The sequence below is a fragment of the Vigna unguiculata genome, chromosome 6 (genome assembly GCF_037176805.1).
Source record: "Vigna unguiculata cultivar grain cowpea cultivar isolate G323 ecotype 2 chromosome 6, ASM3717680v1, whole genome shotgun sequence".
Taxonomy (NCBI): domain Eukaryota; kingdom Viridiplantae; phylum Streptophyta; class Magnoliopsida; order Fabales; family Fabaceae; genus Vigna; species Vigna unguiculata.
Window position 1 is genome coordinate 35,067,523 of NC_140797.1, and position 27,021 is coordinate 35,094,543.

A 27,021-nucleotide genomic window follows, 5' to 3' on the forward strand; every position below is an offset into this window, starting at 1 on the left:
TTTTTGCTATAATGCTTGTGGTCTGAATGTGAAAGGGTGGGAAAGCCCTAGAGGTAGTGGGCCAGCCAAGGGAGTTAGAAAAACAGTCTATAATAGCTTATGAAAGGTAATAATAGGCATTAAAAAGTCAATTTTTGTTTTATTCTTTTTTACCACAATTGGGAGTCATATAAAAAGGGAGAATTAGGCCATTAGAAGGGTTTTGGAAGTATGAAAACTTGAGTGAGAAAGGATTACGAGTTTTGAGTGAGAAAGCTAAACGGGATTAAGAGCAAAGCGGTGGTGGTTGAGAGAGCAAAAAGGGAGGGTTCTAGCAATCACAAAGTCAGGAATTAGGCAACCTTTGGAAGCAAAGATTCACAGGTTAGGGGAGTTGTCCTTATGCGCTTAAATTGATTGACATGTGTTATGGTTTTGGGTCAATTCTGTTTTCAATTGATTTCTGTGGCATGAAATTCGTACATTATGTATGGTGAGAGAAAGCTTTATTGATTGATGTTGTGCGCATAATCCTGTAATGCATTATATGTTTTGGGAATGAGGGTTTTAGGTATGGAATGGATGTGGAAGCCTAAGTATTGTGTTTTGGTAGCTTAATTGGAGATAATGCTTGTTTCTGATGTTTGTTTTCCATTACATTGTGTTGGTAGCGTTTGGATAGTATTTTGGTATGGTTTTGGCGAAGTGGGTGCGTGATCAGACTCGAAACCCTGCAAGTCTCGCCCAAGCGGGTCCACCTCGCCTAAGCGAGAATTGCAGAATCTCACGTTGAGCTCTGATTCGTGGTTCTCGCCTAGGCGACCCAGGAGAGGTTTGAGCGACATGGTCTCTCGCTCAGGCGAGAGGCATTCGCCTAAGTGAGGTCGCGAGGAGAACCTGGAAGTTTTGAGCGCGATATCTCGCCCAGGCGAGATGTTTTGAGTTTTGAGCGACTGACACTCTCGCCTAGGCGAGAGTAGCTCACCTAAGCAAGTTCGCGAAGTGTTCTCTTGTGTGTGTGTGTGGTTGAATACTCGTCTAGGCGAGGTTGGATGTGGTTTTAGGCGAATTGGTGGCTCGCCCAGGCGAGGGGATCTCGCCTAAGCGAGATAACGTACTGTGGGCACTGTTTAAAGCTCGCTCAGGCGAGGTGAGCTAGCCTAAGCGAGGCTGAGGGCTTAGCTTGGGCGAGAGGTCCCTAACTTAAGCGAGTTTATGTGAGTTACTGTTTTTCATGTGTTTGTGAGTGCGTGTTTTGGTTGTTTATCATAAGGATGGATTTGTATATGCATGTGGTGTGATGTTTGGGCTTGAAGGACTAAGTCCAATAGGGGTCTGGGATGTGCTCGGTGGTTGGACACATGATGGGCATGGAACTGGTTGAGTTCCCGTCGGCTACTAATGGGCGAGGAGTCCTTAGTATGGTGATTGCATGTGTCGGGCGCACGATGGGCAAGGAACTGTTATGTTCCTGTCGGCTACTATTGGGCGAGGAGTCCATAATACGGTGATTGCGTGCGTGCCAGGGTCCAAGTGTGAGACTTGGATGTTTTTACTACAGACGAGGAGTCTATAGGGCAGGACTATGAGCGGGATAGGCTCATAGGGTTGGACCACGAATGAGTCAGTTTCGTGGGAGCACAAGGAAGTCCCAAGACCTAGTTCATATCTATGACTCATGAAGGACTATGAGGTCATGGTTGGGTGATTTGGAAATTATGAGTTTTGTACTTATATTGTTTTGGGTGGGGAAGCATATTTACTTCACATATATCTGTTTATGTTTTATTGTGCATAGCTCACCCTATCTGTGTGTGTGTGGCGATGATCGGATAACTTGTTATCCGGGAGCAGATGATGTGACAGGTGGGCCAGGAGACACTTAGACGCGAAGCGAGGGCTAGCAGGGGGATAATTTTGTATAGATGTACATTTTTAACTTTGAGGAAATTATGTAATCCCTTTGGGAGTTTTTGACTTTTAATTCGGTTTATGAATTATGAACTCCTGGATTTATGGATTTTTAATTTTAAAGTTTTAAATTTTCCGTGTTTTGGGAAATAGTTTATATTAAATGCAGCACTTGTTGGATTTCAAATTTTTATTTATTTAATATCAGTAATATTCCTTAGGGATGTTACAATTTCTCTTTGCCATTGATGGAAGGTGTTTTCAGTAGGGGAGATGAAACAAGAACAAGGGCTGGGTTTTCACCCGGGTGGAGATATAAAGGGTTTGCCGGATTTATGAGATGATCCGGAGGATTTTGGCTGGGTTGAGCCATGGTCAATCAAGAAGCAGAAAGAAAGAGAGCATAAACGAAGAAGAATATTACCAAACTGATACCATGTTAGTTTATTGAAAATAACATAGGGTAATGAGCGGAGAAAAGACATATAACTTTCATTGATCAACACACTTCTTAAAAAAACAGAAACTTAGTTTATATAGAGCTAAGTTCTGAAGAAAAGCAAAACAGAAAGGAAATGATTTTAACAACCCATAACAGAAAAATAGAGACTATACTTTAATAGCTTGAGAGAATTTTCGTTATTGACATGTCATAATTTTCTTCATAGATCACATTAGAATCCTCTTCTTGTTGATGGGTGGGTGGAGGTGGGGTTCCAATATTGCTCCACCAGAGGAACCAAAACATTCATTGCATGCTCCATATTAGGTCTTTTATTAGGTTCAGGAGCAGTGCAATGACATGCCAGCTCAACCATTTTACATATGTTCTCCATTTTTTCATAGTCAAGGTTCAAACTTTTATCAGTTACCTGTGGGATGTCTTCGATGTTGTCTACAATCCTACAAAACCTTGAAACCAAGTGACACATTTCTTCACTCAAACTATTGTCCAATGCCTTTCTACCACTAATTAGTTCCATCAAAACTATTCTGAATGCATACACATCCACTTTCCTCGACATTTGAAATACATTTATAACACTGCACTAACCGAAGAAAAAACTAATTGAGATATTCTCTCCTAAAATCTACGAACATTTACTTTGACTAGGAAACTTATTCAACAACTGAAAATGATAAATAAAGAAATAAAAAATATCAAGTGCAATCATATGCAGTTTAAAAAATTAATATCTAATATATATATATATATATATATATATATATATATATATATATATATATATATATATATATATATATATATATAATTGAAGATATCTCAATGGTTCGAGAGAATTTTCGTCATTGACATGTCATAATTTTCTTCATAGATCACATCACAACTGCCTTCTTGTTGATGGGTGGAAGTAGGGTTCCACTATTCCACTAGAGGAACCAAGACATTTACTACATGCCTCATATCATGCCTTTTATTAGGCTCAGGAGCAGTGCAATGACATGCCAGCTCAACCACTTTACATATGCTTCCCATTGTTGCATTGTCAAGGTTCAGACTTTCATCACTTACCTTGTGGGATGTTTTCCATGTTGTCCAGAATCCTACGAAACCATGAAACCAAGGGACACATTTCTTCACCCAAACTACTTCCAATGTTTTTCTACCGCTTATTAGTTCTATCAAAACTATTCTAAATGTGTACACGTCCGATCTCCTCGTCATTTGAAATACATTTATAAACTAATTGAGATATTATCTCCTAAAATATAAGAACATTTACTCTAACTATGAAACTTATTCAACAACTGAAAATGAAAAATAAACAAATAAAAAACATCACGTGTAGTTTAAAAAATAAATATCTAATAATATATGGATGCATGATTTGAGTGAATTAATCCATTAAAAAAAAAATATATATATATATATATATATATATATATATATATATATATATATATATATACACACCAACGGCTTAAGAGAATTTTTGTTATTGATATGTCAGAATTTTCTTCATAGATCACATCATAACCATCTCTTTGTTGATGGGTGGAGGTGGGGTTTCATTGCTCCACCAAAGAAACCAAGACATTCACGGCATGCCCCATATCAGGCCTTTTATTAGGTTCAGGGGTAGTGCAATGACATGTCAGTTCAACCATTTTACATATGTTTTCCATTGTTTTGTCATTAAGGTTCAAACTTTCATCAATTACTTGTGGGATGTTTTCCATGTTGTCTAGAATCCTACGATAATCAAGTGACACATTTCTTCACCCAAACTATTGTCCAATGTCTTTCTATTGCTAATTAGTTCCATCAAAACTATTCCAAAATGTGTACATGTCCACCTTCCTCTTCATTTGAAATACATTTATAACACTGTTTTAATAGAAGAAAAACCTAATTGAGATATTCTCTTTTAAAATCTAGGAACATTTACTTTTACTAGGAAACTTATTCAACATTTGAAAATGAAAAATAAAAATAAACAATTAAATAATATCACGTGCAATCATGTGCAGTTTAAAAATTAAATATCTAATATATGTGGATTCATGATTTGAGTGAATTAATCTATTAATATATATATATATATATATATATATATATATATATATATATATATATATATATATATATATATATAACATTGAAGATATCTCAATGACATGAGATAATTTTTGTGATTGACATGTCATAATTTTCTTCATAGACATCACAATCGTCGTCTTGTTAATGGGTGAGGTGGGGTTCCAATACTCCACTAGAGGAACCAAGACATTCTCTGCATGCCCCATTGTCAAGTCTGAACCTTGTTGTCTTGTTAATGGATGGAGGTGGGGTTCCAATACTCCACTAGAGGAACCAAGACATTCTCTGCATGTCCCATCGTCAAGTCTGAACCTTGACAATGAAACAATGAAGAGTATATATAAAGTGGGTGAGTTGGCATGTCATTGTATTACAAACAAAAATAAAATGACTTTTTTCTTTCTACACCCTATAATTTTTCAAATGACAATTTGCCTTTTGTAAAAGAAGTGATTTCTAAATTATTTGTTCTAGGTTTTCTAAAATTCTCATAACACGATCTCGAGAATAGGTTCTTCAAAACAAAAATTTTAGAAAAGATTTCTGAAACACAACTTCTAAAACAAGTTTTCTACAACACATTAAATATGCATTTCAAAATAAGCTTTTTCCGGAGGAAAAATATATTGTAGAATAAGTTTTCTAAAACACACTTTTTGGAATAAATTTTTCGAAACAAATTTTTCAAACGATTAAAATACGTTTTGAAAAAAAAAGGTTTTTTTTTTCTAGTAATAACTTCCTCTCTTTTGAGTTTTTTTTTTTTTAAGTGGAGCAGTGAAGAAAAGAATGGATATCTTAATATTTCTTTGTTGGTATGGGAGTGCAATTAGTAATAATGGAATGCAGAAAGAAAAATACGAATAACATTTGCTTAGGGAAACTCATAATCCAAAACTGGTAAAGCCCACTTTCCCTTAGTCGAATGGTCAATTGTTTTTTCTACCACACCTCCATTATAATGGAATAACAAAAATGATATTTAAAAGTCTGTATGGTTATTGGAAAATATAATCTAAAATGTATTAAACATCTTTTGATCGTATACTATTATAAAGGAACTTATTTCAAAATAAAGATTATGAAATACATATGAAAATGTATAATCCAAAGTCAATTCTTAACAATTAAGAATTGCTTATTTTTTAATTTTTTGTATAAAGTAACCTTTCAAAAAACTTAAGATATATTCTAAAATATTTATTCTAAATTGAATTTGAAAGTCGTTACAATAAAAGTATGATAAAAGTCAATAATAAGTATGTCTTCTTGATGAAGCTTTTCTGATAAATCCAATAACTCAGTCAATAAATATTATTATATAAATTTAGGAATAAAGCATTTAGAGATGTTTCTATATTCTATAACAACCATTCTATAATATATTTTAAAGTTTTTTAAACCTTATTCTAGAATAATAAATTTGATTATAGATTTAAGTGCGCTATTCTATAATGATAATTTTTATTATAAAGTATTGTTAAAATATTAATAAAATTAATTCAAAATCACTTTGTATATGTATATTTCATTTTCTGTTTCTGTGTCATTAAGCATTAAGCATAAGGTTGAATATGAAAATTAGGGGGTGTCAAGTAGACTTGGCTTACACGGATTGTTTGATATATATTGAGTTAAAAAATAGTCATTCAATTCAACTCATATTTTGGTAAGTCATAACTTTTGCAACCAGTTCGATTCTATATATTTTATAAAGAGTTGACAAGTTATTAGATTGACTCATTTATGGATGTTTTATTTCTTGCAATTTATTTTATATATTTATTATAGTACAATAAAAATGGATTGACTCGATTAATAGTGTTGAATTTTTTTCTATAATAGTGAAATCAAGGAGTTTACCTAATTTTCTAAATATTATTATAAAGATAGTAATTGAAAAATTAAAGCATCTAACTTGACCATCAGAAAAAACAAATAAATTAAATATCTAAACTATTCAAATATTATTAAACAGTATTATAGTACTTTAAAATATCAAATTGTGGATTTATATAATTAAAAGTAGTAAATAATTTTAATTAAAAATTTATAAAAAATGATAAAAAAAATACTAATAAAGTGTTGTTGCCAATGAGTTATAGATTAACTTACCTTCAACTCAGTTTGAACCTGTTTAATCTGTAGATTAACTGAGTCAAACTCACTTCAACCCACATTAAAAATAAAAGCTGAATTTTTTTTTACTTAGTTCAGCTCAAACTTATGATTAACTAGATTGACTCACGGGTTAAAATCGATTTTCATATCTCTAATAAAAATGAAGAAAACTACGGAGAAATGGAATTAAGTATATAATAAATAAGTAGAGTCTATAAAATAAATGACTAAACATTTTATGAATTAAAACTATTTTATGTTAAGCTTCTTCTAATTAACTTATGAAATACTAATTTGATTTGCTTTATTATTATTTTTTAATTTCTTATGAAAAAATTGTTTGAATATACATGTAATAATGATAATAAAAATAAATGTTTAGATTTCTATAGCTTTATTGAAATCACTTTTTGGTTAAATTAAATTTTAATGGTATACTCTCCTTTCTTTTCTTCTTCTAATTTTTTTTTTTTCATTTCTCCGAGTCCGATTATAATTTTTTTTAATCATGATTATAATTATAAAATGAAACACTTTCAGTATTCATGTGTGGTTTGTGTACATAACAAAAACTTAATATATATATATATATATATATATATATATATAATAGTTACAAAATTCAATTTCCACAATTAATTGTTATAAATATAAAATTAATTTATATGGAACTAATCAATAAGAAAATGTGAGTGAACAGAAGTATCCGTTGAGATTAACAGTACTAAACTAAAGAGAATAGTGAGCACAGAAGGAGAGAGAAAGATCTTAAAGGGAAATGTTACCGTTGGAACCTTCATTGTAACGGTTGATAACCAAAATAATATATAACGTTAGATATCTCTTCTCAATTACACTACTTCACTTTCAACTCTCGCTTTCCCTTTCTCTTTCTCAACAACAACAATTTCTCATTTCTTTCTTCTCTCCTCTTCCTTGTTCAAGAACAATCCACCATCTTTGTGTTATCACATTCTTCTCTTACTTTAATCTTTTCTCATAACAACAATGGGTGAAACAAAAGATACCCATGTAGTAGAAATCCCAGTTGAGCAAGAACACCATCTTCATCCCAAGAATGTGTTGTGTTCCATGACAAGCAACATGATTGAGGCAATAGAGGATCACCCTTTGACAGAAATCTCAGAAAGTCCAGGCCACCTTCTGCTTCTGAAGCTATGGCAGAGAGAGGAAGAACTCTTTGCAAAACGCATTGCTCACAAGGAGACAAGGATGGACACCATCAAAGCTGAACTGTTTCAACTGTCTTCTTTCTTCTTCATCTTCCATGGCTTCTTCCTGACCCTCTTGTTCACTTCATGGGCCAGGGCCCACCAAGAGGCCCAGCAGGCCCACCACAGTGTTTGCCACAAGTGGTGGCTTCCCTCCATGTTGTCCCTCTGCACCTCCCTTGTGTTTGTGGTTCTTGTTCAGGTGAAGGTGCACAGGTATTGGAAGGTGTGGGGGCAGTTGCAGAGGGAGAAGAGTGATGGGAGGGCTGTGACAAGGTGCATTCAGGAATTGAGGATGAAAGGGGCTAGTTTTGATCTCTCTAAGGAGCCTAACAGTGGAAAGAGGATGAAGAGTTCCAGTGTTGAGATCAAGTGGGGACCACTCACTTGGTGTTCTAAGAACTTACTCACCATTTCCCTTGTTTGTTTTACAGGTTTCATGTTTCCTGTTTCCAAGTTGCTCCTCTGTGGCTTCTGATCATGGATCTGCCTCCTCCTTGGAGCATCAATTTGTTGCTGAGGGACTTGTTGTGGTACAATTTTTGTCTACAATAATTTTTACATACAAAATCCATTTCTGGTTTTTCACAGTCGATGTTTCTAAAGATGGCAACTTTATACTTGGTAAAGCTTGTTCCTTAATTTGAGGAAAATACTGTTGTTTTTTATGGTCTGTCTGTTTCATTTGTTTAGTCTTTTGCTGGGGAATGAAGCAGATTTGGTCCGATGAACCCTTTTGAACAAAAGAGAAGCCTCATGTTTCAATGCAAAGTTCAGATTTTGCAAGGAGAGGGGCTTGAGCATGTGATATTTCATGCTACAGGACCACCTATGGGAGACAGAAGACACATTTTTGAAGTTCATTGTTTATTTTGAGAAGGATTCACTCGATGGTTGTGTTGCTGATTGCTGGAAGTAACACCTCTTGTGTGCTCTTGACAAATCTACAATGTTGGGAACTCTATCTACAATGCAGTTACCACTGCTTGCTGCTTCAATTTTGACTCATCCTTTCATTTCTTGGAACAATCTCTTGCAATAAATCTAGCCAAGTGTGTGTGTACAAGATCTAATTTTTTACAATTCATTTCAATGTAACGACATTGTATTATTATTCTTATTTCACACAAAGTTATAAACAAATTCTTTCATTCTTTGTTTAGTTCATGTAACATTGTATTATTCTTATTTCCCATAAATATAAAAAAATTCTGTCTTTTTTTGGCTGATGTTCGTTCAACCTGCGAGTGTTCCCTGTTCCCAAATAAAGCTTTTTGGTAGGTTGGTAGATAAGAAATTAATGCCATTTTGATGCTGGTTTTGGTGCTGTTCTTGGAAAGATAAGAGCATTTCATGCAACAAACTTGAAGCAGATCAATAGGGTGGTTTTTTTTACTGTTAATAATATAGTTACAAAATTCATACAGTTACAAAATTCTTGATTGAATGATACTATTAATTACCAAACTGAAACCAATTTATAAGTTGATAGTCCCTCTAATTAAGGAGATTTACCAAATTACAAATAATTTAAAACGTAATTAAAATAAATTGAAATTCTTTCTTTTTTTTTTTCAGCATTTTACAATTGACAATCTGATGTCGAATTATATATGTCTAGATTACTAGAGTGATATCTTCAATTCTAATTGGAGAATTGTATCATCAATACTTTTAACTACATCAATAACTCTATCCTGTGGAGGTCATAACTTCTATAACATAAATTGTTAAAAAAATATTAAAATTACTAAAAAAAATGAAAAAAAATTCCTTTACCCTATTCATATATGGTCCAAAAATCCAATCCATTCATAATACAAATCAACCTCCATTCTCAAGTGTCCATTTCCCTTTCTTTGCATACTCAAATAAATACCAAAAAAATATGCCTTTAACAAATACTAAGCATTTTCAAAACCAAAAATGCGAAAAACACCTGCAACCAAAGTGCACAGAAGTTAGCAGTGTCATTGTGTTTCAATTAACACTTCAGACGCACACAAAAAAAAAAATGATACCTTCATCAGCCTGATACTTGTTTTTGTCATCACCAGCATATGCAAGTAAGTTGTACTTAGGATTCCACTCAACACTGTTCATAGCGGCTCTGCAAGGAATTTGATGCACTGTTCTTCCAGTTTGAACATTTGACTGTTTCATAAAGTAGCAATTAAAAAAAGAAAGCAACAATGCATGAAAACAGCAAGAAAGAAACCAAGAAAGAAAGCAATCAATCAATCAAGTAAGCAAGAAAGGAAGAAAGAAATCAAGAAAAAAATAAAGCAAGAAAGAACGAAACCATGAAAGAATGCAAGAAAGGAAACAAAAAAGAATGAAACCATAAAAGAACACAAGAAAGAACGAAACCATGAAAGATCAGAAGAAGAACATGAGAAAGAAAACAAGAAAGAACGACGAAACCATGAAAGATCAGAAGAACGGAAGCAAGAAAGAAGGCAAGAAAGAAAAAAAGCAAGAAAGGAAACAAGGCAACAAGCAAGCAACAAAGAAGGCAAGAACGGAAGAAAGAAAGAAAGAAAGAAAGCAAGAACAAAAGCAAGAAAGAAACCAAGAAAAAAGCAAGAAAGAAAGCAATCAAGAAAGCAAGAAAGAAAGGAAGAAAGAAAGCAAGCCAAAAAGAAAGCGGGAAAGAAAGCAAGAACGAAACCATGAAAGAACGCAAGAAAGAAAGCAAGAAAGGAAACAAGAAAGCAAGCAAGGAAGAAAGAAAGAAAGCAAGGAAGAAAGAAAGAAAGCAAGAATTAAAGCAAGAAAACAAGCAAGAAAGAAAGCAAGAAAGAAAGGAAGAATGAAAGAAAGAAAGCAAGAAACAAGTAAGAAAGAAAGAAAGGAAGAATGAAAGAAAGAAAGCAAGAAACAAGTAAGAAAGAAAGCAAGAAAACAAGTAAGAAAGAAAGCAAGAAAACAAGTAAGAAAGAAACCAAGAAAGAAAGCAAGAAAACAAGTAAGAAAGAAACCAAGAAAGAAAGCAAGGAAAAAGCAAAAAAGAAAGAAAGAAAGAGAGCAAGAAAAGCAAGAATAAAGAAATCAATCAATCAAGTAAGCAAGAAAGGAAGGAATAAAACAAGAAAGAAAGGAAGCCAAAAAGAAAGCGGGAAAGAAAGCAAGAAAGAACGAAACCATGAAAGGACACAAGAAAGAACAAAACCATGAAGAATGAATGAAAGAAAGAAAGCAAGACAAGCAAGAAAGAAACAAGAAAGCAAGAAAAAAAGCAAGAAAAAAGCAAGAAAGAAAGAAAGAAACCAAGAAAAGGAAGAGAAAGCAATCAATCAAGCAAGCAAGAAAGAAAGGAAACAAGAAACAAGAAAGAACATAAGAAAGAAAGCAAAGCAAGAAAGCAATAAAGAAAGCAAGAACAAAAGCAAGAAAAAAAGCAAGAAACCAAGAAAAAGCAAGAAAGAAAGAGAAAGAAACCAAGAAAGAAAGGAAGAAAGAAAGAAAGCAATCAAGAAAAAAAGGAAGAAAGAAAGAATGAAAGAAAGAAAGCAAGAAAATAGCAAGAAAAAAAGAAAGAAACCAAGAAAGAAAACAAGAAAAGAAAGAAAGAGAAAGCAATCAATCAATCAAGTAAGCAAGAAAGGAAGGAAGAAAGCAAGAAAAAAAAAACCAGGAAAGAAACAAGCCAAAAAGAAAGCGGGAAAGAAAGCAAGAACAAAACCATGAAAGAACACAAGAAAGAAAGCAAGAAAGACCATGATAGAACACAAGAAAGAAAGCATGAAAGGAAACAAGAAACAAGAAAGAAAATAAGAAAGAAAGCAAGAAAGGAAACAAGAAATCAAGCAAGAAAGAAAGCAAGAACACAAGCAAGAAAAAAATCAAGAAAGAAAGGAAGAATGAAAGAAAGCAAGAAAACAAGCAAGAATGAAAGAAAGCAAGAATGAAAGAAAGCAAGAAAACAAGCAAGAATGAAAGGAAGAAAGCAAGAGAACAAGCAAGAAAGAAACAAGAAAGAAAGCAAGAAAACAAGCAAGAAAGAAACAAGAAAGAAAGCAATAAAAAAGCAAGAATAGCAAGAAAGCGAAAGCAATCAATCAATCAAGTAAGCAAGAAAGGAAGGCAGAAAGCAAGAAAGAAAGAAAAAAGCCAAAAAGAAAGCGGGAGAGAAAGTAAGAAAGAACGAAACCATGATAGAACACAAGAAAGAACAAAACCATGAAAGAACACAAGAAAGAAAGCAAGAAAAGAAACAAGAAACAACAAAGAAAATAAGAAAGAAAGAAAGCGGGAGAGAAAGTAAGAAAGAACGAAACCATGATAGAACACAAGAAAGAACAAAACCATGAAAGAACACAAGAAAGAAAGCAAGAAAAGAAACAAGAAACAACAAAGAAAATAAGAAAGAAAGCAGGAAAGGAAACAAGAAACAAGAAAGAAAGCAAGAACAATAGCAAGAGAAAAAGCAAGAAAGAAACCAAGAAAAAAGCAAGAAAGAAAGCAAGAAAGAAACAAGAAAGAAAGCAAGAAAGAAACCAAAAAAGAAAAAAGCAAAAAGAAAGCTGGAAAGAAAGCAAAAAAAGAACCAACATAAAGTATTGACACCACTCTCAACCCAAAACCTTAAGGCAATGAGTTTATGGATCTTTATTATTTATATAGTGCTCTACTTTCTCATTTATTCCCAACCACGAGTACTCCTTTTCTGCCTTTTTCTGTACCGTCGTTCTTAACGGGACATGCTTACTTTGAATCCTTGCCAGGAAGACTTTCGATACTAGAACCATATTGCACTCGTCTGAGCCGGTTTTAACCATCAGCTCTGATACCATATTGAATATAAGAAAAATAGGGATTAAGATTAATCTTCCTTGTGCAGAAAATACACATAGAGGTTGTATTTATAATAAAGAACATATGGGCTAAGCCCAAAATACATATGAAGAATAATAACAATAGAAACAGAAAATAAGATATTAAAGATATCTTAACAGAAACCATGAAAGAACGCAAGAAATAACGAAACCATGAAAGAACACAAGAAAGAAAGCAAGAAAGGAAACAAGAAACAAGAAAGAAAATAAGAAAGAAAATAAGAAAGAAAGAAAGCAAGAAAGAAAACAATAAAGAAAATAAGAAAGAAAGAAAGCAAGAAAGGAAACAAGAAAGCAAGCAAGCAAGAAAAAAGCAAGAAAGAAAGAGAAAGAAACCAAGAAAAAAGCAAGAAAGAAAGCAATCAAGAAAGAAAGAAAGAAAGATAGCAATCAAGAAAGAAAGCAAGAAAACAAGCAAGAAAGAAAGCAAGAAAAAATCAAGAAAAAAGCAAGAAAGAAAGCAAAAAAGAAAGCAATCAATCAATCAAGTCAGCAAGAAAGGAAGGAAGAAAGCAAGAAATAAAGCAAGAAAAAAAGAAAGCAAGAAAGAAAACAAGCCAAAAAAAAGCAAGAAAGAACGCAAAAAAGAAAGCAAGAAAGAACAAAACCATGAAAGAGTTGAAGAAAGAAAGCAAGAAAGAACGAAACCATGAATGAACACAAGAAAGAAAGCAAGAAAGAAAGGAAACAAGAAACAAGAAAGAAAGAAAGAAAGCAATAAAGGAAACAAGAAAGCAAGAAAGAAAGCAAGATCGAATGAAAGAAAGAAAGCAAGAAAGAAAGCAAGATCGAACGAAAGAAAGAAAGCAAGAAAGAAAGCAAGATCGAATGAAAGAAAGAAAGAAAGAAATAAATAAAGCAAGGAAGAAAGAAAGCAAGAAAGGAATCAAGAAAGAAAGCAAGCAAGAAAGGAATCAAGAAAGAAAGAGAGCGGGAACAAATGCAGCAAGAACAAAAACAAGAAAGAAAGCAAAAACAAAAACAAGAAAAAAAGCAAGCAAGCAAGAAACCAAGAAAGAACGCAAGACAAAAGCAAGAAAGAAAGCAAATCAAGAAAGAAGGGAAACAAGAAAGCAGTCAAGGAAGAAATCAAGAAAGAAAGCAAAAAAGAAAGCAAAAAAGAAAGGAAACAAGAAAGCAAGAAAAAAAATCAAGAAAGCAAGCAAGCAAGAAATAGAGCAGGAAAGAAGCAAGAAAGAAGGCAAGAAAGCAACAATGAAAAAAAAAAGTGGGAAAGAAAGCAAAAAAGAAAGAAAGAAAGCAGGAAAGAAAGCGGGCGAGAAAGAAAGCAAAAGAAGGAAAACAAGAAAGAAAGCAAGAACGAAAGTAAACAAGAAAGAAAGAATGCAAGCAAGATAGAAAGCAAGAAAACAAGCAAAAAAGAAGGCAAGTAAGAAAACGAGAAAGAAAGTCATGTAACATACTATATCAATGAACAAGTCTTCTTTTGCAGAAGCATTTAAGAAAGAAACCAAGAAAGAGAATCGTGTAACTTACTATATCAATGAACAAGTCTTCACTTGCAGAAGCAATTAAATCCCCAGTATAATTGAAGCCAATTGTCCGGACAGGCCACCTAAGAAACAAACAAGCATTCCATATTTGTCACAAAAACAAGATAAACAATCAATATAGCCTAAAGAATGAAAGCTGAATACACAAACATTGAAAACTCACTCCAGCTTTGTGAAGGTACGCACACAGAGCATCTCTGAGATGTTCCACAGGCTGACAAGGGAATCAGCACTTCCAACGGCAAAATATCTGCCAGAATAAGATGGCATTATTTATTTGTTACGTCCTTTTGTAGAAACTTTTTCTATTGGAAAGTAAGGATACTCAATTGATGGAAATGAAAACAACAAATTAAAAATTTAGAGTCAGATATATGGTTGTATATTTGTATCTAACTTTTTAATTGAAATGCTATCAATGAGACCAGACATGACAAACATTTGGAAACATACCTTCCTACTGGATCAATTGCAATGCAATAACAACCGGCTGTATGAGCCATGAGAGTGTCAAGAGGTCGAAGGGATGGGTAAGACAGTACTTCCACAGTCCCTGAGAGGGCAAGATGTAATAATAAAAATATAAGAAAGTCCTCTACTTTATTTTTTAGAAAGCCCAAGTTGAGATTCATGTTTTAGAAAGTACCAAGTCAGTCAATGATCTTACCATTTCCTGTTGTTAGAAAGAACATCTCGCCTGTCATGTTCCAAGCAATCTCATTTACCTAGAAAAAGAAAAAAACAATCATTGAGTTCAATGGAATCAATTCTTCCTGATAGAGTTATGTTTCCCTTTGTGCTAAACATAAAGGATGTAACACTGTTTAAGTATTGTGTGTAAATCACAGATGGACGCGTATGACCTCCCAAAATATAAGTTTGGTGTAATTGACAAAAACAATGATAATGAAGGAGTTAGAACTTCAATTGAGATGAATGCAAAAAGAGAAGAAAACAAAAGCTAGGAACCAAAAAATACGGTTAGTTCAGAAAGTGAGGGTATGTTATGGGAAGTAGAAGCATTATGGTATTCGTTCATATAGTAATCCACACTATTTTCCATACAGGGTGAATCCTTAAAGACTTACACTGGTGTGGATATAGTGAAAAAACAACACTATGTATATTTTAAAAGACTCATCAGGTTTCAAAAGCAAGGAATTGAAAGCCAAGCCCTTTATTGGACTGCAAATTTCAATTCCTATTCCTCAACATGGTTGGAAGGTCTAAAAGTGAAGATAATCAGATTGCCATGTAGAAACTGAATTCTATTCACTTAAATGAAAAATAAGAGTACAAGGATATACCTATACACAAAAATATACTAATGAACTTCTGGGCCTAATATCAGAGTGCAGAACAACAAAGTATCATTTTTAGCAAATTTCCCTATCCTCTTCACACCTTCAAGCTTAGTGTAGAGGTGATTCTTCAATCCTTGTCCAATACACCACTTCTCAACAGCCTTGGACCACAAAACATAAATGGATAAACCCCATACTTTCTCTGTTGCAATGGCTGGAGTAGAAGTGAAAGCAGAGAAAAAGGCACGAACTTGGAAGAGGATGAACTAGACATCTTTTTAATAATAAAGGGCAGAAAAAACCTCGCTCTAAAACCATGTAGAAACTTAATTGTATTCCCTTAAAATAAAAAATAAAGGGATATATTTATATACAACATATACTAATGGGTTTATGGGCTCAATAGTTCAAGAATAAACAAACATAACATGTATTTTACCAATTACGCTGGTAAAGGCTAATTAAAGACAAGTTACTCATAATTTTCAAGTTCCAACATCATTTCTTATCCTCAATAACAGCTTTAACAAATTGAAAGAAACGGATCCAACAACAAGAATGAAGTATAAACTAGTTTATACCTCATAATTGAACTTGCGCCTGTGAATTGGTTTGAACTTCCGAACATCCAGTATTGTTAATTCATCATCCTATTAAACACAAAACAAGGAATAACTTTACCACACCAAAACAGCAAGCGAACCATAGACATAGTCTATTTAATAACTACAGATCTAATGATTCTAGAGCAAGAAACAATTCAAGCAAAACAGCCTATAGTTGGTACTGATATCCAATCACCACTACAACTGCATTTCAGAGCTTAAAGCAAATGGATTGTGTCACATACCCTGTTACCAACAGCTACATGAGTCCCATCAGGTTTGTAAGTGATGTTGATATTCTCCCCACTAAGTTCTGCCTGTTGTGAGCATTTTCCACCTGCAGAAACCAAACATCATAAACCTTTTCCAAGCCCCCTCCCTGGCCCTCCATCAAAATAATAAATAATCTGTTTACATCATTTTAGACTTCCGTTGAGCTAACTCAATTAGCATTTTTTCCAACTATTAACAAAAAAAGCACGTATCTTACCTACAGAAATATTTTCAAGTAAAAAAAACAATTATTTGTGCATTATGGTATAGGTTTGTATTGGATCAAGAAAAAATATAACCATGCAATGCATTAAGGTCTCCCAAAGTATAAAAAGCCACAATAAATCTCCTCCCTTCTGATATGACACTCTAAAATAATCTGTGTATCTGAATAATCACTTACTTCGAGCATCCCACAAGCGAACAGTCTTGTCACCCGATGCAGTTGCAATCAAATCAGCATGTTTGGGGTCCCAGCATAGCTGATCCACACTGTCAGTGTGACCTTTCAGTTCCATATCTTTGACCTTGCCCTACAATAAACATCATGTTTCATTTACTGAACGAGACTGGAAAAATAAACATTTGACCTAAAGCTTCAGTAAGGATTTCCTTTCAGATTATGCAGAGTTCACAATGTCATTATTGATTTGATCAAACAAGATCGAATTCTAATAGAAACATCCTCTCTAACATTACCGTCGTTTTGGATCACAGAAGTAATCAATTTGAAAACCCTCATCCACTGATTCCAACAGACTCTAGTCCTTTCCCTGCTCTAGATACATCTCCACATTAAGTTTAACTCTTCCTTCTGCTAACATACTTCAAGGATTAACCGTTGGTTAAATCTCTAAACCCAAATCCTTTAGAGGTCATCTTATCTAATCCCCATAAAGTAAAAAGCTTCCCAAAGTAATTTCAAAGTGAAAATTATTAAACAAGATATCAGCACTTGGGTATTCAATTTTTTCACAAACAGCACTCCTACTACATTCTTTGTAAACTCTAACTTATGCTTTCTCCAATCAAATGACAGAATCTCTTCGTGAATAATGACACTTTTATTCCATAGCCACAAGCCATAATCAGGTACAACAACCTACAAGTCGGCCCGGACCGAAGGCTAATATAATTTAATCAATGAAATTAAACAAGATAACATGTTGTCTCATTCTTCAGACAGCTATTATATATCAATGCAAAATTAAAATTTGGGCCACAAACACAAAAATAGAGGGGAGCAATGAGGAGTAATCTCACATGCCCATGTGGTTCAATATGCCATATTCGCGCAGTTTGGTCCACAGAGCCAGAAGCAAGTTTTGTGCCAATGCAATTCCACGCCACAGAGTGCACCTATTGGGGAAAAAACAAAAAACACCCATTTCATAATTGAAGCAGAAAATTGAAAAGGGGCTTGTTTTCCACACAAACCAAAGGTTTCAAGCATAAGAGGCACGAAAGTGACGAGCTTTGAACGCGTTTACCATGAATGAGAAAGAGGGAGCAAAAGGGTACCTTCTTCTTGTGACCCGAATACTCTCGGCTATGGAGATTCTTAAACGGGATTTGTTCCTCCATGGTGGAAGCAACGAATCTGGGAAGCACTTTTCTCAAGCTTGAGTAGAAAGATTCGCAGTAACTGTGATTATTGTGAGCAGTGTGTGATGATTGTAGTGGAAACTCACGCACAGGTGGGGAACAAGGGGATGAAGTGTTGTCTTTTTACCTGAGAAATTTGTAGAAAATTGAGCTTGAATATTTTTGCTGATTAATATATATTATTTGCTTTAATAAAATTGTTTTAAAAATAATTCTGAAAATATTATTGTTTTTATTTTTAAGTATGTGAATAATTTACGTTTACTCTTTAATATTTCTCTAAAGGGATTAAAAATAAACACTAAAAATGAGATGAATGACTGAAATTAACAAAATAGACAAAAAATAGAGATTGAAAAAATTCAAAACTACAAATATTGATGATATGGAAATAAATGAAAAAAAATTATATATATAATAATAATAATAATAAGGTTAAAATATCTTTTTGGTCCCAATTTTCGTCAATTTTTTTTAAATAAGTCCTAATTTTGGTTTTGTGTTCAAATAGGTCCCAATTTTCGTCAATTTTATTCAATTGGATCCTTTTTTGGTAACACCGTTTAAATCATTAATTGTCATGAACAATGACTGTCACGTGTCACTTCGTGGTTTTTTTGAATTTTTTTTTTTTATTTATTTATATTTTTTAAATTTTTTAAAAATTTTTAAATTTTTTTTAAATGTCCACGTGTCAACCCAGTAGTATGCCACGTGTTAAAGTCAATATTCTATATTCAATTTGTTCTCTATATTTGTTATTTTTGTTCAATTAGATCTCAATTTTTGTTAACATTAACCAATTTGGTCCCTATCAAAAATGTGACTAAATTTAATTTTTATATCAAAGTTATAATGATGTGAATTTTAATATATTATATAAAAATATTTAATAAAAAAATAAATTTTAATATAAAAATTAAATTTGGTTTTAATTTGGAGAGGGACCAAATTGGTCAATGTTAACAAAAATTGGGACCTAATTGAACAAAAATAACAAATATAGGGACCAAATTGAATTTAGAACATTGACTTTTACACGTGGCACGCTACTGGGTTGACACGTGGATATTTAAAAAAAATTAAAATTAAAATAATTTTAAAAAAAATTCAAAAAGACTACGAAGTGACACGTGTCACACTCTTGGGTTGACACGTGTACATTTAAAAAAATTTAAAAAAAATTAAAAAATTTGAAAAAAACATTTAAAAAAAATAAAAATAAAAATAAAAATAATTCAAAAAAACCACGAAGTGACACGTGGCAGTCACTGTTCATGGTCGTTAATGATTTAAACGATGTTAGCAAAAAAGGACCCAATTGAATAAAATTGACGAAAATTGAAACCTATTTGAACACAAAACCAAAATTAGGACTTATTTGAAAAAACTTGACTAAAATTAGAACCAAAAAGGTATTTTAACCTAATAATAATAGGATAATGGTATGTTAATTACTAGTTTTTAACTTCAAGCTGACTTCCTGACATGGCTTGCAAACGTGGATTTTGTTTTTTAATTTAAAATTATTTAATAAAAGAACTTAGGTAAAAATTGTGGTGACAGTTTCAATTTAAAAAAAAAAAGTGGCTCTCGCATAAAGTCTTTTACCATGCTCGAACATTTTTACTGTCTCGGCGAAACAATTGATTGTTTCACCAAGGAAGGGAAAGAGAGAACGGGTTAGGTGGAAGATTTGTTGTGTTTTCTCTCTCGCGCATTATCACAAGTGGTAAGGAGAAGAGATTTTTCTTCGTGTTGAAGTGATTTGGGAGAAGAGGTGAAGCGCGACCATTTTGGTGAACCTAGGGTTGAAGTTAAATCCAGAATAGGGTGTGGGAGAAGACGAATTTCTATGGTCCTATTTTCCGAAGTTTCTATCTTATTGTTGAACCCTAACGCAATCTCAAACCCAATTGGTTGAAGGATTATTGTTTTTGATGTTGTGCCTTTAGGGTTATGACTCCCTTTGTAGTTTTGGATCAAGTTTAGTTGCATGTGTTTTGCATTAGTTTGTGTTTTTGATTCATATTTTGTGTATTGAATAGTTTGAGTTATGTTGTTATAAGGTGTGCGAACCATATTTTTATGGTGAAGAAGAAAGTAAAATTGGTTTTCTAAAATATGAGATTTTGATTTTGTGCAAAAAATATGAGCAGAGGTCAGAACTTAATTATTGAGTGGTGAATACATAAAATTTGCAGTCAAATAAGGTCATGTGTTGTTGGCTATTTTGGCCAATTAATGCCACATTAAACAACTTTTGATATAATATAATTAAAGGTGGTGAACATATTTTCTCCGTTATGGGTGATCTAAGATTGTAAACTTGTACAAAAAGGATAAACAGGTCACCATTTAATTGTGAATTGCTCACCAAGTAATAGTTGCAGTGAAATGAGGTCATGTGATGTTGGATAACTTGGACAAGTTATCTCATTTTAAACTACCCGAATATTATTTAACCTTGAAAACAATTTATTAGCATGGTATGACTTTCTAAAGGTGGTGGTCATATTTTATACCCATTGGTGATATGATATTTTGATGTTGTTCAAGAAGTGATAAGAATGTCACCACTTAATTGTTAATTGTTCACCAAGTAATAGTTGCAGGAAAATGAGGTATGTGACATGGGATAATTTGGACAATGTATCCCATTTTAAACCACCAAAATATTATTTAACCCTGAAAATAGTTTATTAGCATGGTATAATTTCCTAAAGGCTATGAACATGTTTTCTCCCTTGTGAGTGATTTGAGACTGTGATCTTGTACAAAAAGAATAAACTGATCACCACTTAATTGTTAATTGGTCACCAAGTAATAGTTGTAGTGAAATGAGATCATGTGATATTGGATTATTTGGACAAGTTATCCCATTTTAAACCACCCGAATATTATTTAACCCTGAACACAGTTTATTAGCATGTATAAAGACGATGAACATATTTTCTCCCTTATGAGTAATTTGAGATTGTGATCTTGTACAAAAATGGATAAATTGGTCACCATTTAATTGTTAATTGGTCACCAAGTAATAGTTACAGTGAGATGAGATCATGTGATATTGGATTATTTGGACAAGTTATCACATTTTAAACCACCCGAATATTATTTAACCTTGAAAACAATTTATTAGCATGGTATGATTTCTTAAAGGTAGTGAACATATTTTCTCCCTTATGAGTGATCTAAGATTGTAAATTTGTACAGAGGGTGACGGAGGAGGGGCTTCGCCTTAGGGATTCAAGAATAGCAATTCAAGTTCATGTCTTTTCGCTTTGCTCCTCTGCACGACACAGCAACCACCTCCACCTGTTCTCCCTAACCCCAACGACAGAGACAATACTCTTCTCCCTACCCTTACTACCGCTTCTGTTTTCTTACTTTAATGGTCAAGACCACAAACCCCACAACACTGCCAACTGGGCACAGAAACCTTCGCTTTTTTATGGTGGAGAAACCCTATGTTCCTCTGCCATTCCTTCTTCTAAAAACAGACACCTCTGTTCCTCTGCTATTACTCCTTCTCGCGACAGACAACTCATTTGCATTCTCTTTGCTTTAGATGGACTTCAATCAAAATGCATGAACACAAACATTTACTGGAATAAAAGGAGAATGAGAAAGAGCACTGCAGAAAACACAAAGATGGAAGGAAAAACAAAATGGAAACTTTGAATGGCAGAGAGACCGCACTTCACATGGGTTTCTTCGAGCCATACTCTCTTTTAATTTTACATTAATTCATTTCAAAAACAAATGCCACGTAATTTACTCACTAAATTTCAAAATCATTACCACGTCAGCTCGCCACGTCATGGAGTCAAAATGTTGTCAAAATGTGATAGTAAATGATCATTATCCATAATAATACAACATATTACATGCTTCTACAATTACTTATCTAAAATATATAAAAAAGGAAAAAAAACACACGCATAATTTTGTTATCAACAATGTAATTATAAAAAGGGTTTAAGATCTTTATAATCCCTCCTTGAATTTAAATTTAAATGTAAAATTATTTTTTTTATATAAAACGTGGCTTAATACGTCAAATAAAATTTAATGCAGCTAAGTTGGGAGAAATATATTTTTTCACTTTTAAAGTTTTGAGACTAAATTGTATTATAGGTTGGAACATAAATTATAATTTTGCATCAATATTTAAGGACTAAGAAAGATATTTAAGGTCAATCGGACCTATTTTGGCCCGTCAACCTTGGTCTGCCAAAAACAAGGCGTGTCGGCCTAGCCTACGAAACTAAACAGGCTAACAGGTGTAACTTGTCTTGCCATAAGATTGGTTGAAAGGCTTGCCGGATACCTTTTTTTTTTTTTACTTTTAAAACTTGTTTATAAATATACATATAAATGAGTATTAAAATCATATTTAAACATATAAATATTTTGTAAGTTTTTAATTGATTAGTTAATATTTTTAATTGAATTAATTAAAATAAATATTAGATTTCTATGTTAAATTACTATTAAACTAATAATTAAAATTTAATTTGTAACTGTTAATGATTTAAATTACAATAGTATTATCTATTTACATCTTTAAAAAATATTATTTAGAAAAATTAATCTTTTAAATTATTTTTTATTTTAATTTTTAAATTTAAAAAACAGGCTAGCGGACTTACCTATCTTTTGTCTATCAATTTGGCAGATCAGGCCAAAACAGAGCAACGGATTAAACCGGCCCACGACCGTGGCCCATTTTACCACCTTATATTTAACCCTTATATAAGAGAGAACTAATTAATTTTTGGCTTAGTAATTCTTTTTCCATCATTTCTTTTTTTTTTCTCAAAAACTAAACTTTTTATGATTCATAGGTTTTGAAAATTCTAAGTTAAATCCTTTAAATATCTAGATTAGCATATTGCACACCATAATTAAATAAGAGAAGGTAAGTTATTTTCTTCACATTTCTTTCTTTTAAGTGTGAAGAAGAAATGGGTTGGTAGGCTGGATATTGATTTGCATGTATATATTTAAAACGATAGGTAACTTAGATTTTTGTGTACATTATTTAAAATTGGTTTAAATATATTTTTGATTCTTTAATTTTCAATGAAAATCGAAATTAATTCGTCTCCAAAACTTTGACACAATCTAGTCTTCCAATTTTAGAAATGCGTGAATTTAGTCATTTTAACCAAATTTTATTAAGTTTATTTGACGTTTTAAATGTATATCATGATAGCACTTGAGTTGTTTACATCATATGATACATTTTCATTTTAATGTTAGTTGAGAAATATGTTTAAAACGTCAAATAAACTTGATAAAATTTAGTTAAAATGACTAAATTTGCGTATTATAAAGATGAGAGATAAAATTGGTTCAAAGTTTTGAAGATGGACTAATTTCAATTTTCAATAAATTTTAAAGGACCAAAAACATATTTAACCCTTTTAAAACCCTTAATGCATGATATGGTTTGGAAAAATTTAGTTAAGCTTTATAATCTTTATATTTTAGTTATTGGTAAGAATTTACGACTTAAATTTTTAGAGATGAAATATTCCATATTTTAATTGTAATTTTATTTACATTTCAAAGATAAATGAATATGGACTTTGTGGAAACAAATTATGGTATGAAAGGTGTTTTTTTTTATGATTTTAGTACTTGAAATGGATGGACTAATTTTTAATGTTTTATGAAAAATTATTTCAAGAGAGGTTGGTTTCGGTTTTGAGTAAGTTTTTATTCTTGTGCATTATTGAATTATATTATTAACTCAATTGTTGCATTATAATTTAGTCTTGACTTATAACTTGTGTTTGGATTAAGGGATGAATCGTAGGCATGGACGGTTGTGTGATGATGTGTTTGTTTTTTAGCATTTGAGAGTGTTTGCACAAATGGATTGGAAGGGATGTTCTGGATGAACCATCCTCACAAAATCATACTTTGTGAAGGTTTTGAAAGAAGCACAAATGATCACACTTTGTTTATAGAGAATGAATGGGAGACATGTGTTCTTATTGAGAATTTGTATGTAGATGACCTCATTTTTACATAAAAGAGTGAGAAAATTTTTGAAGAGTAAGAGCTCAATTAAAGGGAATTTGAGATGACTGATCTCGGATGCATGAGATATTTTCTTAGCGTGGAAGTCACACAAACTTCAAATGGTATTTTTATTTGTCAAAGGAAGTGTGCTAATGAAGTGCTGAGAAGATTTGGATTACAAAATTGCTCATCTGTCAAAAATCCAATCTTTCTATGGTGTAAGCTCACAAAGAATGTTGGAGGGTTGAAGGTTAATGCTACTGCATATAAGCAAATGGTGGAAAGTCTTAGTTACTTAATTGCCACTAGGCCAAGCCTAATGTATGTTATGAGTTTGGTGACTCGTTTCATAGAAGTTCCAACAATTATGCATCAACAAGCTATGAAAATGGTTATGCAAAAATAAATTCAGCCTAAAATGGCTTAGTTGCTTGGAGTTCTAAGAAGCAGCCCATGGTGTCACGGTCAAAAATTGTTAATTGTACTTCTTAAAGCCTGATTTTATTCAATGGTAATAGTGGCTTCATATAGCTCATTACAGAAACCGAAACGAGTAACCAAAAAACCCATTATATCATGGTTATTTCTACCAAAAAAAGTAATTCAACTGAAAATCCTATGAACAACAACTCTTCCAACAAAAGGGACGGATGCAAATATATTGCTCAACATGAATGGAAAGATTATAATAACATCCATATTCACATAAATCCAAAAATAACTTCGTCCTCGTTTTAAATTAAAGCTTCACCGACATGTTGAACGAATTACGAAATCCATAACAACAAACAAAAAACAACTACGCTTAATAATACTAATATTAATTATAATATTAAAAATTAATAATATTAATTATTAATATCAACAATTTTAAAGAATAATAATCACATTAACAATAATATTATTATTAATAGTAACAATTATATCAATAATAATAATAATATTAATTATTATAATTAATAATAATAATAACAATACAACGATAATTATTATTGTTATATTAATAAGGGTTAAATATGTTTTTGGTCCCTCAAGTTTCAGCGAAATTTAGAATTAGTCCCTCATCAAAATTTTTAACCAATTTAGTCATTCATCTTTCAAAATGCGAGAATTTAGTCCTTTTAACCAAATTTTGTTAAGTTAGTCTGACGTTTCGAACGCATTTCATGATAGTATTTAAGTTAACATTGAAGCAAAAATGTGTCAAACAGTATAAATAATTTAAATACTATTATGAAATGCGCTTGAAATGTCAGATAAACTTAACAAAATTTGGTTAAAAGGACTAAATTCACGCATTTTGGAAGATGAAGGACTAAATTGGTCAAAAATTTTTATGAGGGACTAAACCCAAATTTCGCTCAAACTTGAGGGACCAAAAACATATTTAACCCTATTAATAATATCATTTACATTTTTATTGTATATTCATTTTAATCATAAGCACAAAATAGTAATCTACACATTTTATCTATTAAAATATTTTTTTATCCATCACATCAATTAAATTATTTATAAATTTTCACAAATTTTTCTTCCAAATTCCTTTATTCATCCTTTAAAATAAACAACACCACAATTCTCTCTATATTCCCTCGAATTCATCCACCTCATCTCCCTATTATCTTTTTCCCAATCCAAAAACACCTTGAGTCCACCTTATAAAATTAAAACTTTAGATAATAAATTATAATCTCAAAGGATTTTAAACTTAATTTAGTCTAACCAAACTCTTTGGTAAGATAAAATCTATCTCTAATTAACATCAGATTTCTTACAAGTTCTAGATTCTAATTTTACTTTACCTTTTAATTGAATGGAGTGGTGTGTAAATGCTGTAGAAAACTCAAAGAAGTGAGATGAAATAGTGATTTCTTCCAAAATGGCATCCAAATTCTGAATCTCTAATCTTCAGAACACTGATACAGTCCAACTCTGCATTTCATATCATATCATATACATATACATATAAAATGAAATGAGGTTCTTATGCTATAAAAAGTTTATGCTTTTCTCTTCTACTTTTTTCTATGTATACACACACACCAGCACCACATGTTATGAACCATCAATGGAAGGCTTAATCACTGTATAAAACAGAACATTATAGAAAATAGTGAAGAGAATCAGAACACCAGCTACACTTCCAAGAAACGAATCTGAAATTTCTAACTTGTCTTTGTCAATTCTCTGCTCTGTGGGAAGCTTCACTTTTGGAACTGAAAAAGGTTGAATAATGAAAAATATGCAGGTCAAGAATCATACTGAATAGCAGAAAAATTACACCTTAAAAACACTGTAAAATAACTTAAATTTCAAAATTTTCTCTCATGGGGTCACTGGAAATCATATAATATATATCATCAATCACTGAAAAATTCAAAGCAGAAAAAGATTCAGAAATGGATTGAAGATATAAAGAAGAAAAGAAGTGAGAGAGAGAGTACTCTTGAGTTTTGGAGCATTATTGGAGGGTAGTTTTTTACTAGAGAGAGACTGCATTTGTTCATCAAGCTTTTTGAGTGCTTCTCTGGCTTTTTCTGGCTCTACTTCATATTGCTGTGACTGTGAATCTTCCTTCAATGATGCATGAACAATCCCAGAACAAGAACTGAAAGAAGAAGAAGAAGAAGAAGGGTTTGTGATGAACCTCTTGTTCTTGAAAATGGCTCCATTAGTGTGCAAAACAAACAGTGATGATGATGGTGGCTGCTGGTAGAAGCAAAGAAGTTGCATGGATGAGAGCATTTGAAATTGAAAATGGAAAATGGAAACTGGAACTGCTCCTTCACTCACCCCAAATATCTAACACACAACACACAACCATTGAAATTGAAGATAATGTTGTGTCTTTTACCTTTGGTGTTCATGACACCGACCTTTTCAATTTTATGATTTTTAGTATTATTGTTTGTCGCACAGTGATTTTTTATTAGGTGAATTCTAATCAACTAAAATTTTATAAATGTGATGACATATTAAATTATTTAAATATTTAAATATTAAATAAATTGTTTTTTTAGAGAAGAGTATAATATAG

General features: G+C 32.3%; 4 protein-coding genes across 5 annotated transcripts; 2 read left to right on the forward strand and 2 right to left on the reverse strand.

The window, feature by feature from the left end:
- Positions 1-7,435: 7,435 nt before the first annotated feature.
- On the forward strand, positions 7,436-8,772 carry LOC114188713 (RNA polymerase II elongation factor). 2 transcript variants are annotated; one of them, XM_028077334.2, is made up of 2 exons: positions 7,436-8,339; positions 8,500-8,772. In XM_028077334.2, the coding sequence occupies exon 1, from the start codon at positions 7,583-7,585 to the stop codon at positions 8,282-8,284; it is 702 nt and encodes a 233-aa protein (XP_027933135.1). In that variant the 5' UTR covers positions 7,436-7,582; the 3' UTR covers positions 8,285-8,339; positions 8,500-8,772. The 2 variants fall into 2 exon arrangements, with proteins under 2 accessions (XP_027933135.1, XP_085530996.1); XM_085674870.1 differs by having other exon boundaries at positions 7,436-8,336; positions 8,500-8,639.
- A 636-nt stretch (positions 8,773-9,408) lies between these two features.
- TEX1 (Transducin/WD40 repeat-like superfamily protein) lies at positions 9,409-18,075 on the reverse strand. The gene is made up of 11 exons (XM_028077333.2): positions 17,862-18,075; positions 17,604-17,699; positions 16,744-16,873; positions 16,313-16,404; positions 16,044-16,112; positions 14,826-14,883; positions 14,612-14,711; positions 14,322-14,408; positions 14,142-14,220; positions 9,828-9,960; positions 9,409-9,745 (listed from the first exon to the last, which is right to left on the reverse strand). Exons 1-11 carry the CDS (start codon positions 17,922-17,924, stop codon positions 9,711-9,713), a joined length of 942 nt encoding a protein of 313 aa, XP_027933134.1. The 5' UTR covers positions 17,925-18,075; the 3' UTR covers positions 9,409-9,710.
- On the forward strand, positions 10,178-11,627 carry LOC146885833 (uncharacterized). The gene is made up of 2 exons (XM_085674658.1): positions 10,178-10,663; positions 10,990-11,627. Exons 1-2 carry the CDS (start codon positions 10,178-10,180, stop codon positions 11,494-11,496), a joined length of 993 nt encoding a protein of 330 aa, XP_085530784.1. The 3' UTR covers positions 11,497-11,627.
- Positions 18,076-25,836: 7,761 nt separating the features above from the next.
- Positions 25,837-26,810, reverse strand: LOC114187648 (uncharacterized). The gene is made up of 2 exons (XM_028075955.2): positions 26,429-26,810; positions 25,837-26,200 (listed from the first exon to the last, which is right to left on the reverse strand). Exons 1-2 carry the CDS (start codon positions 26,727-26,729, stop codon positions 26,040-26,042), a joined length of 462 nt encoding a protein of 153 aa, XP_027931756.1. The 5' UTR covers positions 26,730-26,810; the 3' UTR covers positions 25,837-26,039.
- Between the last annotated feature and the right edge of the window lie 211 nt (positions 26,811-27,021).

Excerpts from the sequence above, each read along its gene's own strand:
- TEX1 (XM_028077333.2), bottom strand. The coding sequence starts at position 17,924 with ATGGAGGAACAAATCCCGTTTAAGAATCTCCATAGCCGAGAGTATTCG. Across the intron at positions 14,221-14,321 it reads CGTACCTTCACAAAGCTGGA|GTGGCCTGTCCGGACAATTG; the intron begins GTGAGTTTTCAA and ends TTTGTTTCTTAG. Across the intron at positions 9,961-14,141 it reads AAGACTTGTTCATTGATATA|TCAAATGTTCAAACTGGAAG; the intron begins GTAAGTTACACG and ends TTTATGAAACAG.
- LOC146885833 (XM_085674658.1), top strand. The coding sequence starts at position 10,178 with ATGAAAGATCAGAAGAAGAACATGAGAAAGAAAACAAGAAAGAACGAC. Across the intron at positions 10,664-10,989 it reads GTAAGAAAGAAAGAAAGGAA|AATGAAAGAAAGAAAGCAAG; the intron begins GAATGAAAGAAA and ends CCATGAAGAATG.
- LOC114188713 (XM_028077334.2), top strand. The coding sequence starts at position 7,583 with ATGGGTGAAACAAAAGATACCCATGTAGTAGAAATCCCAGTTGAGCAA.
- LOC114187648 (XM_028075955.2), bottom strand. The coding sequence starts at position 26,729 with ATGCTCTCATCCATGCAACTTCTTTGCTTCTACCAGCAGCCACCATCA. Across the intron at positions 26,201-26,428 it reads TAATGCTCCAAAACTCAAGA|TTCCAAAAGTGAAGCTTCCC; the intron begins GTACTCTCTCTC and ends AACCTTTTTCAG.